We start from the raw sequence: 14,870 nt of genomic DNA on the forward strand, positions 1-14,870 counted from the left end.
TATTAATGTGCTGGTTTGACTATGCCAATCGCACCTATGTAATAGGATGGCAGACTTGGTGATGGCCCCAAGATTACGACTATAAGTTATTGTGCTGAATAAGTTATCCTCAGGCCCCAGGAATGAAAATATTTTCCTTTGTACCAGCGCCATTCCCGTTCTTCTATTCCAACTGCATTTACATTCGCTATTAAGAAATTTTACTTTCCTTATGCTGGGCCTAGGAGCAACTCCAAAATTAGATACACTGTTTACAAAAGCAAAAAAAAAAAAGAAAAAGTTCCATAAAGCCACAGGTCCCCTTCTATCTCAAACCCACAGCCTGAAATTGTTTGAAGTAGCTGCCGTAAATCTAGTTCATGGGGTTATAAACTAGCTCAAAGCATTTTCTAGACACAATAGACTCAGAGGGTGTAAACTTGGTGAAACTCTAAGACATTTTATTATTATTACATACAGAGATTTTCTCCCCTGAAGTCTCACTGAGTCATAGCCAAGAATATAAAACATATAAATACCCTGATGGAAAATTCAAAAGAAGACTAAAGACTTAAATGGAGAAATCTTAAGTGTAGGTGGAAAAAAATCCCACATTTCCTTGATTTTTCTTTAATCAGGAAAAAAAAATAACTTCCCAATTATCTTTCAAAGGATACCATTTTGTACTGACACCTACCAACCAGAAGCCATACTATTCACATCTCAAAAGCTAATCAGTTAACACTGTAATCAGTATAACCAAGACTACTGAAGCTCAAAATAGCCAGTTTGGTATTTACTGATCATAATAAAAAGTGTAAGGAAAAGAGAAAACACTGCAATTTTAAAGGTATTTATGACATGTGAAATGTCACTCCTTAGGCGACAGAAAGCCCCCATAACAACTAGAAGTTTTGCTCCAAAAATTAAAGAGCAAGGCAAAGTGGATCTTGTCACTGTAGGAAAATGCAAACAAGAGGACACCCTGTCCTCTCCAGAGAGCCACAACTTCTGAACTAAGTGCCCTGCCCACAATGCCACTGTCACATGGCACTGGGGGTCACTCTTCCAACAGGTGAACACTCAAGAAGTTACTCTGATGCTCAGCACATTTTATTTTTTAAATAAAGCTATTTTAAGAGTATGTAAAGAAAAACCACAATACACCAACTAAATAAAATGCTACCTGAAAATACTAGCAATGCTGGACTCTATTTGCCACTACTCAACACAGCCACTGCCTGTGTTAAAACCCACACTGTGACCAATGGTTTTCCCTCAGTCAGGGAATTCCACAGAAGTAGCAGGATACTGAAGAGCAATCCTACCCATAAGGGAAGGGTCCAGTTTCAGAACTCTGTAGCACCTGACCACAAAGCGATGTATAGCAGAGCCCAAGTTAAAGACCCGTGCCCCAATGTCAAAGCTGCAGGATCTTCACATTTAAAAGGAATGAATTTCCCTTGTTTCGCCTCACAGCAGCCAGATTCCCAGACCACATGTTCTCAGATCAAGCCACAGGTGTTGGTTAAAACTTGTGTCACCAGTTTTTTTTTTTTTTTCCTTTTTGAACAGTGAATGTCATGCCGGAGGTTAGTTACTACTGTGCCTCTAATATAGTGTAAGAAAGATGTTCAATTATTCAACCAAAAAGCAGACTATTCAAGCTAGGCCTCTTCTGGAAGGTACCAAGAGTTCTGCAGAGATGCTAATTACCGATAACTGGATAATAATTTGACTCATGGACCAGATTTGTTAGAAAATTTTAAAGACTATTATATTCTACCATGTTTACAGAACCTTAATGTATTTTTTTTCCTGCCAAGAAGTGCCCCACTAAGTCCAGATAGGCCAAAGTAATGAGAGCAAAGAGCCTCTTTCCAGTGAAACAAACTCTGCTTAAACCAACCCAGTCCCTGGCACCCTCTCCTGTAGTAGCACTACTCCAAAACTAATTTGCACCATTTACAGAGGAGAAATGCTAGAGAGTGGGCCCCACTCCACCGGATCACCGAGACTAACGGGTCCCTTAGGGAACACACAGGAAGGGTCTGGAACACAGTTCCCTAAAATGCCAACCAGGCGGAAAAGGACAAACGTCCAACAGTCACAGATCTCCAGGAACACTCAAAGCCCCCTAACTGCGGGTCCTCCAGGGAAGGCTCCCCACCTCTCCCCGGCCCCAGAGCCACATCAGGCCACCAAGGTCCTGGGGAATGAAGACGTGGCTACACACTCTCACTAATAAATAATGTAAATGGAAGACTGGAGCCAAAAGTCACCTTCATTCATTACCCTCTGGAAGGCCCAGCAGCTCAGACACAAGACAGCTGGGTTATAGGAGAGAAAAAAAAAAAGAAAGAAACACCTGCGGACCCCCAGACTTCCTCACACTCTCCTTTCCAGATGGTTCCCACTCTCCTTTCCAGATGGTTTCCACTCTCCACCCACACACATATACCCTCACCTCCAGACTCTCACTCACATTCTCTTACCTCCAGACACCTCACTAACTCCCAGATCGCCCTCATGACCCACACTCACTCACCTCCAGACCCCCACGACACACACTTTTTTTCTCTTCCAGAACCTCGAGATCCACTCATTCACTTCCAGACCCCATGATTCACGTTCGCTCACCTCTGGACCCTCAGGAGACGCACACTTTTCTCACCAAGACTTCTCCCGCACGCCCTCTCTCCTCCGGACCCCCATGGACGGTCTCACCACTGCGGGATTGATTCCACACTAACAGTTTTCCAGCGCATTCAATTTTGCACACACGCAACTCAATCCGCACCCCTCTCCCGGGGAAGCACCCCCACCGCCCAGTCCCCAAGTGACAGCGCCCCAGAGTGCAGGGAGGGCTCAAAGGGCAGCACTTACAGGCTCCGCGTCCAGGCGGGCAGGTCCCCAGGCAGCGCCGCCAGCCCGCGCCCGCCGCAGTCCAGCGAGTCCCCAGCGCAAGTGCAGGCGGCAGCGCAGGGCGCCCGAGGGCCGGCCCCGGCCGATGCGGGCTCCAGCCAGAGCACAAGCAGCAGCAGCAGCCAGAGGAGGAGAAGACCAGGCGAGCGGCGCGGGGCCCCGAGCGCTCCCCGGACCGGCCGCGCCATCTTGTCTGGAGCGCGCTGTGAACTCCAGGGGCCGGGGCTGCGAGGTCCGGGACGACTGCAGGCGCGGGCTGGCCCGCGGGGGCTCCGCTTGGCACTAGGCTCCGCGCCGGGGCATGGCTGCCCGCACAAGTTCACTCCGCAGCTGCGACTCCGGCGCTCAGCAGGCCCCCGGCGTCCGGGCCGCTCCGCAGCGCCCAGAGGGGACCGCAAACCCCGCGCCCATCCAGGCCGACCCCCCCGTGTTCGCTGCGAACCCCACGGGCAACGGGTGTTCGGCTGGTGCGCCTCTTCCTCCCGCTGCGCTTCTGGCCGGGCTCCGGAATCCCCGCGCACGCCAAGTGCCGCCGCCACTGCGGGAAAAGACGCTCAGGCTCACAACCGGAGCTCCGCGCCCGTGGGCATCTTCCTCGCGGCTACGAGCGCCCAGCTGCAGACCTCGGGCTGGATGGCGCGGCCACCCCCACGCTGCTCCAAGGGCACGGTGCGCTTCGCTGTCCCACAGCAGAAGGCAGAGCGTGCGCGCGCGCAGTTCCGGGCTCCGCACGGCTCCTCCGTGCAGCGAGAATCTCACAGTCCTCGCGGCCGAACAATCAGCGGCTCGCCGCTCGCCTCCCCGCCGCCCAGCCTGGGCCAGTCCTCCAGGCCCCGCCCCCAGCCGCTCGCCCTCACACACCCCCTGGGCTCCGCACCCCGCGGCCTCCTGCCGGCCCACGTTGGATGCTTTGCAACAGCGCCCCACCACGCCCCCCCGCCGGCTGCTCATTGGCTGCCGGGGTCCACGGCGGCCAGCTCGGACGCCCATTGGAGCGTTCTCCAAGATCCCGCCCCGCCCGCCTCTCTGGCCACCCCACCCTACTCCCTTTTCCCACCCAAGGTGTGAAGGGCGGGGGACTGGGAGGAGAAAGGGAGAGATGTCCTCCGGCTCTTAAAGGGGACGTGCCGACTGATGGTGAAGGGGGAAGCGCGCTGGGGAGAGGACTAAAGGTATGCCCTCTGGGTCTAGGGGAGAAGAAAAAGTTGGTTAATAGGGTAACGCCCCCCCCCACACCGCTTTGGAGCGGTCTGGCCTCAAGGTTTCTTTCTTCCTCCCCAGACGGCAAACAGGTCCGGTGATTTAGAGCAAGTCTGCGCCCATTTTCCAGATGCCCTCTCGAAGCAAAAACGCAGGTTTAAAACTTTACAAATGTCCTGCCGATCATCTTAAGTTATTTTAAGTTATTTTAGGGGTGGCCGCCTTCCTCTCTCACAACCTGGAGCTCCTTTCAACTCCTGACTTGTTCTGGACCTCTCAAATCCAGCAATATGTCCTTGATTACCAAAATGAAGGTGTACCGCAGAACCAGGTCCCAAAGGCGCACACACTCCCACTCCCACCTCCGCTCTAATGAACTGAAAGATAATTCTGGAAACATTCCAGCCTTCGATAAATGGGTTGCTTTGTGTGTTTAAATCAGAGCCATTTAAAGACAGTTTTAGAGAAGCAATGGATAGAGTACTCTTAAGAGACAGAAAGAAAAGAAATAATAATTGTTACAAGGCTACTAAGTTTGGCTCCTACAGGTCTGAACATAGTAGCCATGTATTACAACAGTGCACTGAAACCATAAGGCAGGCACGCCACTCAGACGGGTACACACATGTACACACATAGTGTGAAAAAGTTAAAAGGTTAGTACAGTGCAATAAAGCTACCCCTCTCGGTGTTTTGGTTTGCTTGTGTCTCATGTCCCTTTCCAAGAGTATCCAAGTTTCTAATGCCACTGCACACACTGTCAGGAAAATTAAGCAAGCCATGTCTGTTGAAAAACATTTGCTCCAACAAATGAAATCTTACTTCTGTGTTACAGAAATGAAGGGGAGATGTTCCCAGAAAGAAAAACAAATTTTTAAGAGTCTTGTTCCATTGTTGACACATTGTAAGGGGTTGTTTTAATTGACATGTTAAACTTTTCCTCAGCCCTAAGTCATCTCTTTAACCAAAACTGGGTTTGGGCTTGGTAGTCAAGTGGTTGCTGGGTTCCTTTCTTTTTATTCCCTCCTTCCCCTCTTTATCCTCCTCCTCCTCTCTCAGATTTGTTATGCTATGAGATACTGGTGCCTCGTTTTTCCCCTTCCTCCCTTCCATTCTTTCTTCCTTTCTCTCTCTCTCTCTGCATGATCTCAGCAGGGATGCCCAATGCAATGCTCAAATATGTTTGTAAATCAATCCAAATAAGATTCCCAAGAAATATTATCAGGCTGTACCTGACCCATTCCAGCTAGGGTTTCAACCAGCTTTTTATGTTTCATTTGTAATCCACATTAAACATACATTGTCCACCAGGAGAAGAGGAAATACATCTTTTTGTTGTCATGCCTTTTGGTAAAGTAATAATAATAAGTGGAGGGATGGAATTTAAAGGACCCCAAATTGATATAGTCCTCTACATCCAGAGTTCTTAAAATTTTCAAGACCAAAGAACACAAGACAGTTACTTAATGCAAAATACCCAGGAGCATTTCCTTAAACGAACTGTCAGATCTGCCTCGCCTCACCTCCACCTGAAATGAAACAGCATGTGCAGCAGAAATAAACTGAACTCGTAGAACCCCGTAATGTGCTGACCTAAAATGATCTTTCGCGTTTGTTTCATTATCAGTATGGTAAAATGCAGACTTATTGTCAGGTGTTTTCCAAATGTTTGTGGGTATACCTGTGAGATGTTTTCTTGGAGGACGGGAGGACAAGAGTTGCAAATCGGCAAGGTAAGGATGTGCCTGCAAATGTAAAGCAGCCCCTGTGGTCTGGCTACCACGCAGCCAGAGAGAAGGAGTCCAAGACCGAGGAACACTTGCGGGGACTGGGCGCCTGAGCCTTGGCAGTTACCCTCGTCTACAGCAGAGCATGAAGTCATGTCTGCTCCCCGTACCATGTATGGAAGTTTGCCCATATGCTAGCAACCTGCTTGTGACTGAAAGGAGAGCGTGGGCTTGGAGAGCTCAGGGGAGAATTCATCTGGGGCCACAAGCTAAACTCACAAAGACCTGAGTAACAGCAAGGACAAGTTTCTAAGGGAGTCTCTGTCCCCACTTATCAAAGAGCACCTACTGGTCCTTTCAGCACCCAGTGACAGTTGATTTGGGCACTGTGGGTTCTCATTTTCCTCCACTGCCATTTACCCAATCTTAAAGAGTTACTTATTGCTTGAAGAGGTCACTCACGGATTTTTAGATTTTCCCATTCATTTTAATCTACTAGAGACCAAACTTCAGGGCCAGCATGGAATCAAATCCCCCACAAAAAAGTCCCTGCAGGGCTCTCTTAAACACAGGAGCTCTAGCAGTTAATCATCCCAAACCCACTGCAAGAGAGAAACGCAAGATCTAAATAGCCTGAAATCACCAAGCAGGGGAGAAGCAAATGATAAAAGTACCAGAAAGCAGGTTGATCACATGGGTTTTTTAAAAAATACAAATTCCAGTGGACCAAATAGTGGCGGTTTATGGCAGTGCTAAATGGTGATAATTGGTGGTTTTAAAGAACACTGAGATTCAGATGTGCTTTCTTACTGCTAGAAGGAATTTTACATTATGTTCAGCACATTAAAAGAGCACCAGGGCAGTATTCAGGAGACCTGGATTCTAGCCAAGCCTTATTACCCTTGAAACCTTTGCCCGGTCATTTCCTGTCTTTAAGCCTCAGTTTTCTCAAATGGAAAACAAGGAGAATGGTACTTCCGACTTGAGTACTAAAGACAGTGAAGGAGGGATCCATGGTGACGTAGGACTTCGGGGGGTATCTCAGCGGTTTAGGGCTACATACAACAGAGGCTTGTTTTTAAAGTATTACTGAATTTTAACTCTAAAAGAATTTGAGTCCATATACGTACTGTAGATGGAAAATCTTAGGTGCTTTCAGCATAGAGGATTCCCCCCTACCCCGGGCATGCCACAAAGGGTTAATAATTACCTATAAACCCCTTGAAGACTTGCAGAGCGATGACAGCCCTGCTTTGAGCCTGTTTTGTATCTCTCTTCCAAGGAAAATAAAGCTGTGTACTCATTAACTCCTTTCTCGCAATAATCTTGTCAACGAGATGGATGGGTGGAGGAGGTAAAAGAGGAAGCGGAATGTAAGAAGACACAATTTTGACATTTCTCTCTCTCCCACCCCAGCGTTTTCCCTTGGTGGAAGTAGGGAGAGGTGTGTTTCGTTGTGCGATCTCTGGCGACCGGAATATTGGTTAGTGCCCAAACAGTGCCAAACTGCAGTTGCTGCATCTCCACCGATGTCCCTGGACGCATCCCTGCCCGCTTCTATAGAGCAGCGTCAACCAGGGGCCACCAGACCACTTGAGTCCACCCTCCAACACAAACCAGAACCTGCATACTTGTCCTTGCGTTGTGAATTTGCACTTTTAACTGGTTCACTGAAAGGATAAAGACAAGTTTTAGGAAAACTAGGAGCATTTCAAAATTCTGAGATTCTGGAGTGATGCTCAGTGTAAGAGGCAACCTCTTGGCTCCAGTGATGAAGGGTAGGGCCATTTATATCATCACCAGAGACTGTACCTCTCCCCTCAACCTGCCACCTTTCCAACTATCACTTGGAGCCACACGTGAAAGAGGAGTAGGAGGGCAGGAGGAGTGGGAAATCAAAGTTTACGCTATACTGACAGCCACTCAGAAGCAACACCTCAACATTTACAGAGAACAGCATATTTATCCTAATTTACAGTAGTAATCTTCATGAAGTCATATACCTTATATTTTCAAAGCAGTGTCACATCATAACAACAGCTGTCATTTACAGAGCACTTACTCTGTGTCTGTCATATGGAGGAGTGTTTTATAAACTTTTTTCAATGAGGTAGATGTTAAGAAAAATGCTCAAGGCCACGCAAGCTAATACATGACAAGGCCAAGATGTCAAGCCAGCTCTGAGGACACCAAAGATCCATTATGACATTTGAGCCTCATAAACTTTGAATATGACAGTTGTTATTGCTCCCACTTTGCAGATGAGAAAGCAGAGGCTGAATGATGTGTCAGGGTCCTAGCAGGTCAAGAATAAATATAGCCTTAAATCAAAGTTCCATCTCAACCATCAACACACACACTTTATAGTCAATAAACGTCTAAGGAGACGTGTCATGATGCTTGCTCCCCAGGGATCTTGTGAGAATAGACATCATTTCCTTTCCTTTCCATAGTAGCTAAGAGGTTTCTTGAATTTCCTCTATGATTAACAAGCAAAATAATTTTAAGATAAATATATTGGCCTTTGTTTCCAACCATACATTGCAGCACTTGTACAGTAGTAAAGGTTAATAATTACTGAGCACTCACTATGCGCTAGGTGTTATTTCCCCTTATGGATTAATTTCACTGAAGTCACATGAGAGTTCAATGTGGTAGGCACTGTAAAGATCATTTTATCAATGAAGATACTAAGACTCTAGTCAATCTTACCTAAGCCATATCCTAGCCAGGGGTTCAAGTACCCAAAGCCCATGCAAATTAACAGTGAACCCAAGCAGGGAGGGTTACAGCTCAGTGGTAGAACTCCTTGTGTGCTTAGCATGCATGAGGTCCTTGGTTCAATCCCCAGTATCTCCATTAAAAATAAATAAATCTAGTTACCACACCCCCCCAAAAAACAAACCCCAAACAAACAAAAAATAGTGAAGCTGCCACTCTCTCAGCACTCTCCTTTGGAATGACTTTTTGTGTCCATCACTCCTTCTACATGGCAGCTCACTAGGTTCAGAGCCCGAGTCTTAGCCCATCGGGGGAGTCCGGTTGTCTAGCACAGTTTCAAGCATCAGGGTAGGCACAGAGGCAACACTTGCTGCCTGACCCTTGCCTGCTCGTGAGGAAGGAAACATACCACGGACCCTCCTTGCCCCCCATCTTATACAAGCTTGCCCCTCAATTCCACGCACCAGCAGCACTGGAAGAATGTCAGATACGCACATTTCAGCTCCCACCCTGGACCCACTGGATCAGGGTCTGCTTTTAAACAAGGTCCACTGGCAATTCGTTTGCACATTTAACGATTAAGAAGCACCAGGTCACCGTATGTACCCCATATACACGCCTCCTGTGACTGTCTTTCCCATCACTGCTGTCAGGATACACCATTCTCTGTGTGCTCTGAGCATTTTTATGTCCTTGTGTGTCTGTGTTTACATTTTCCATACTTTCACAGGCCCTTAATAAAATAATTTCAAAAATATAGGCAAGCATGTGGTTGGCATTATTGCCCCTTAACTGAGGAGCATTAGCATTCAAAACATCTGCTGCCCATGAGATTTGGTCAAACCCTCTCTTGCCATTCGACTCTCTTTTTCTTTGAGATGCATTCAGGCTAATAAGAAGCAGTTGAGAATTTTATGGCCTGTTGTATTTGTTTCCAAAAGGACAGTTGGCTTTTTGACACGTTTCGAATTTATCATCAACGTATAGCCAGACACATATTATACGCTTTTCACAGGCACTCTGATCCATGAGCTACATTCTTTAGGTAATCATTTAAATATCCTTATTTCCCTGAGGGAGTTCTGACACTCTTCTTGAACTTAGATGATATAAATCAAAGAAAAGACTTTATCTTGTCACCAGCCCCCCTCACCCTCACCCCTGCAAAAACACTGCTTTTGCTTATTTGAAGTATATTAACTAAGATGCAGAGAAAGCAAGTATATAGATGACATCTCCTGCAAAGACGGCCAGCCACCAATACTTTCTTCCATCAAGACGTGGGGTATGTGTCCCCTCCCTCCTTGAACTGGGATGCTCTGTGACTTGCTTTGACCAACAGAACTGGTGCAAGTGACATTGTGATAGTGCTGGCATGCATGCAAGCACCTCATGAACGGAGAAAAGCCACCCTACTGACCCCTGCCCAAAGTCCTGACCCACAAATTGGGAACCAATAAAAATAGACCTTGTGCTAAGCCATGAATTTTGGGGTGATTTGTTATGCAGCCATAGATATGTGAAGCAGCAAATGGGGCTAGGGGGACATGCCATAAAACATGAGTAGATTTGGGGGCGGGGTATAGATTCTCATCAAATAAACCTGTCATTAGGAGTGCCAGAAAAATTAGTGTTATCAGTTGACCTTCCTGGCATGTCTGTCAGGGCCCTTGATTGAATGCAACACACCAACCGGCTGATGCGGTTGAACAAAACTTCTTGGGTGATAAATATCCTACCAGATGAGCTCCCTTCCTCCTGGCTCGGAAACAGGTATGAGAGAAATGCAGAGCATCTGCTTCTTTATAAAAGGTAGGCTCTCCCATGTGGCCAGCAGCAAAATAACCAAAAGGATGACATCTCTGAAGTCCTGTTACATTCTTCCTGAAAAAAAATCAGGTAAGGCTTCGAAGTGTTTTCCTTATTCTTCCTAAGAGACCAATGGATGAATCTCAAAAAATGGAGTCCTGGCCATAGAGTTGACACTTTGGGTGAGATAGGGAGTTTGGGTGTGGGGTTCGGTAAGGGTAAGGGGCAGGGACTGTATCTCTTGGGCACAGACTAGCTCACCCCACCCCCCAGCCCCGCCAGCAGCGGTATCCACACTATGCATCGCAAGAGCCTTCACTGTGCGTGACATCGGGGAGGGGCAGGGCAGCGCAGGGTTCAAAGCCTCAGCGAGCCGAGTCCTTGGCATCACAATCTTCAGGATCTGTGGGCTGCTAGAGACTTGGCCTCGAGAACAGTATCCGATAGACAGCAGGCCTTCAAGAAATAGTGCTGAATGAATGACTGAAGGAACGAATGGTTTTCAGCCCATGAACCTCTTTTTCCCATAAAGAGCAGGTCACAGGAAGGAGTCCCAGAGTCACTGACTGGTAGAAGACACCAGACCTCTGTGTGGCCATCTAGTGCAGGGGGTTGGGCCCCATCCCAGACCTGCTGGATCAGAAACTCTGGGGTGGGGCCCAGCAGTCCATGTGTTAACAACAGGAGACTTTCACTCATGATAAAGTTTGAGAACCACCCATCTGGTCTAAACTCCTCATTTTATAGATCCAGACAAGGGATAAGGCGGCCTCAAAGTCACACGGCTAGTTAGAAGCTGGCAGTAGACCTAAGGTGACCAACCAGCTAGATGTGCCCAGATCTGCGGGGTGGCCCAGGTCACATGACTTCCAGCACTAACGCAAGGAACCTTCTGGGCGAGTCAGGACAAGCTGGTCACCTGATTAGAACCCTAGTTTCCAAGTTCCCATCCAGAACTCATTGCTGCCATCTAGCTCACCTACGTGACCAGGGCCCACGTGCCAGGGAATGGCTTGAGAGCTCTGAATGTATTAGCTCAATCCTCTGAACAGTCCTACGAGGTAGGAACTGTTATTATCTTCATTTTATAAAATACAGGCATATCTGGGAGATGATGCAGGTTCAGCTTCTGACCATCGCAGTAAAGCAAGTCATGTGAATTTTTGGTTTCCCAGTGCATATAAAAGGGATGTTTCCCTATCCTGTAGTCTATTAAATGTGTAATAGCTTTATGTTTTTAAAACATAAAGGACATACCTTCATGTGGAATCTAAAGACTCATGGACAGAGAATACAGACTTGTGGTTACCAGGGGGGTAGAGGGTGGGAAGGGATAGACTGGGATTTCAAAATTGTAGAATAGATAAACAAGATTACACTGTATAGCACAGGGAAATATACACAAAATGTTATGATAAATCACAGAGAAAAAATGTGACAATGAGTGTGTATATGTCCATGAATGACTGAAAAATTGTGCTGAACACTGGAATTTGACACAACATTGTAAAATGATTATAAATCAATAAAAAATGTTAAAAAAAACATAAAGGACATACCTTCATTAAAAAATCCTTTGTTGCTAAAAAACACTATCATCTGAGCCTTCTGAGAGTCACAGTAGTAACACCAAAGATCACTGATCATAGATTACCACAACAAATACAGCAATCAAGAAAAAGTTCGAAATACTGCGAGAATTACCAAAATAGGACACGGAGACATGGCGTGAGCAAACACTGTTGGAAAAATGGCACCAACAGACTTGCTCAAGGCTGGGTTGATACAATCTTCAATTTATAAAAAACATAGTATTTGTGAAGTGCAGTAAAGCAACATTCAATGAAATGAGGTCTGTCTGTAGAATAGGAAGGCCTGGAAAGGAAACTTGCCTAAGGTCACACAGCCAGGAAATGAGGCTCCAGAATCCCAGCTCTTAGCCATCAGTCTCATATACTCTCTTTTTATTAGAGAGGATTCCCAGCTCCTCTTCCACTTTTATCTTTTTAATCCCATCCCTTTGTTGTCGTAACACTTTTCACAATTTGCAATTATTTTCACAATTTATCAGTCAGCCTCTCTACCAGTAGAACTGGAGCCTGAGAGAAGGGTCCACCACGTGACCTTCCTTGCACAGAGCTGGGCATGGAGGGGCTGAGAGCAGATGTGTTGAATGAATGTCACGGGCATGAAATGCATTAGGCTGACTGAATGATCAAGGTGAATTTCCAAAAGAAAGAGAATAAATATCTCACCATGTCTCAGCCACTAGTCCAGTAAAAAGGTGGGCCAAACCTGACTTTCAGGAGGGATTTTTTTGACCTGATGTGTTTATTTTCAAAATGTAAATCTGATCCACCTCTAGGAGGTAGGCATCCGCTGCCTGTCTTAATTTATATTTCCTGCCCACCCACTCTGGCAGGCATTTGAGTTTGTAATTAGGATCCAAGGCTTCCTCCAACACAAATTCATTTACTCTCTGTAATAAGCCTACACAGTAGGTGTTTCCATCTACACTTTATCAAGAAGAAAACTGGGGCTTAAGACATAGAAACAACCTAAAAGTCTATCGAAAGATGACTGTATAAAGAAGTTATGGTATATTTATACAAGGGAATATTACTCAGCCATAAAAAAGAATAAAATAATGCCATTTGCAGCAACATGGATGGACCTGGAGATCGTCAGAAAGTAAGCCAGAAAGAGAAAGACAAATACCATATGATATCACTTATATGTGGAATCTTAAAAAATGAGCCAAATGAACTTACTTACCAAACAGAAACAGACTCACAGATAGAAAACAGTCTTATGGTTACCAGGGGAGAAAGGGGGTGGGATGGGATAAAATGGGAGCTCAAGATTTGCAGATATTACCTACCACATATAAAATAGATGAACAAGTTTCTATTGCATAGCACAGGGAACTATATTTAATATCTTGCAGTAACCAGTAATGAAAAAGAATATGAAAAGGCATATATGTATGTTTGTGTATGACTAAAACATTATGCTGTTCACCAAAAACTGACACAGTATTGTAAACTGACTATACTTGAATTTAAATCAATCAATCAACCATGAGTTTCAGGGCTGTAAGAATTTGGGGTTGGAGAGGAAGGAGAATGGTCTGGAAATGACAACTAGGATCAGGAAAAACACCAGCCCCCACCTCCTGGCCCAGAAATGTACGAGGTGGGAGAGAAAAACAAACAAACAAACAAACAAACCAACAGGCATCAGCCATTAACTTTCCCTGGAATTAAGATAAACAGATACTTGGCTAGATAGTCCTCCACACCAGAGGTCAATGAACTTTCCCAGTAAAGGGCTAAAGAGTAAGTATTTTCAGCTTTGTGGGCCACTGAGTTTTTCTTGCAACTACTCTCCTGGGCCACTGCAGCTTAAAAGCAGCTGTAGACGATATGTAAACGAACAGGTAGAACTATAGTCCGATACAACGTGATAAACAAGAACCAGCTGCGGGAGGCCTGCAGGTAGAAATGTGCTAACCTCTGACAAACACTGCTGAAGAAAGTTCAGCTGGGAGAAGATCTAGTGAACAAAAACAGGGCATGTTTATCTAAAGACCAAAGATTAAAAAGGATTTAAATTTAGGATCCTGGTTGCAAGCTGAGCCCCCATGTAGAGCTGGAAAGGTTGTGCACTGCACAACCCCAGGGAGCACTATTCACATAGACCTCAATGTCAATGACTACCCTAGAAGCTGGGCAGGGCATAATATGAACGGCCACATAAGACAGTCCTCATTGTTACAACAGTAACTACGAGGATTGTATTCTAATGAAACGCTTGAGAAGATATCTCAGCTTGAGACAGCCCTCCCCACTACTTCTAGAAAAACAGTAACTACTTTTATTGAGCATCTGCTTTGCATCATGTATAATACTTGGGAATATATAAATATTATCTCAGTGAAACTCCAGCAACCCTGTAAGGTGTGTATCTTCCTCATTTAGCTTTGAAATTCAAAAAAGGCTAAGCAGTTTGCCCAAAGTACTCAGCTAGTAAATACCTAAACTGAGGTTTGCCTGACATCCAACTCCTTCTATTCCTGTCTCCTTTCATATTGGTTACAGGGCTCTTGAAGGACGACCTAGTAAAGCATGGATTAAGAAATTTTCTTCTGGAGTCCTAATTAAAAATAATTACATACCTTAAAAGACACTGAAAATATGGCGGGCACGCCAACAAGTAAGAGAGTTCTTATTATATCAATGTCTTTATGGATTTGGATTCTGTTCAGAAAAGCTCAGACTCAGAAGGTAATTGCTGGCAGCCTGCAAAATCCATCAGCCCATAATTAACATACAACAATTATTCTAATTGCCTCAAACAACATTTCTATGTTTTTAATTGTAGAGCAATTTGCCAATCTCATCATTAATTGACAATTCATATTTTAAACATATAAAAGACAATGGGTCTTTATTTCCTTTGAGGCAACTGAACGCGTTAATCGAAATTTCAAAACACGTTTTCTTCTCT

General features: G+C 45.5%; 1 protein-coding gene across 4 annotated transcripts in view; it reads right to left on the bottom strand.

Moving 5' to 3' along the window:
• LRIG1 (leucine rich repeats and immunoglobulin like domains 1) overlaps positions 1-14,870 on the bottom strand; it is a 470,674-nt gene that overhangs the window by 107,942 nt on the left and 347,862 nt on the right. The window contains exon 1 of one of the 4 annotated variants that reach the window (XM_031686329.2): positions 2,866-3,228. The exons of the other annotated variants lie outside the window; for them this stretch is intronic. Coding sequence (XP_031542189.2) covers positions 2,866-3,092 — 227 coding nt within the window. The 5' untranslated portion in view covers positions 3,093-3,228. Of the gene's footprint in view, positions 1-2,865; positions 3,229-14,870 lie in introns of those variants that run through there. 4 annotated transcript variants of the gene reach the window in all.

Source organism: Vicugna pacos, chromosome 17 (assembly GCF_048564905.1).
Source record: "Vicugna pacos chromosome 17, VicPac4, whole genome shotgun sequence".
Classification (NCBI taxonomy): domain Eukaryota; kingdom Metazoa; phylum Chordata; class Mammalia; order Artiodactyla; family Camelidae; genus Vicugna; species Vicugna pacos.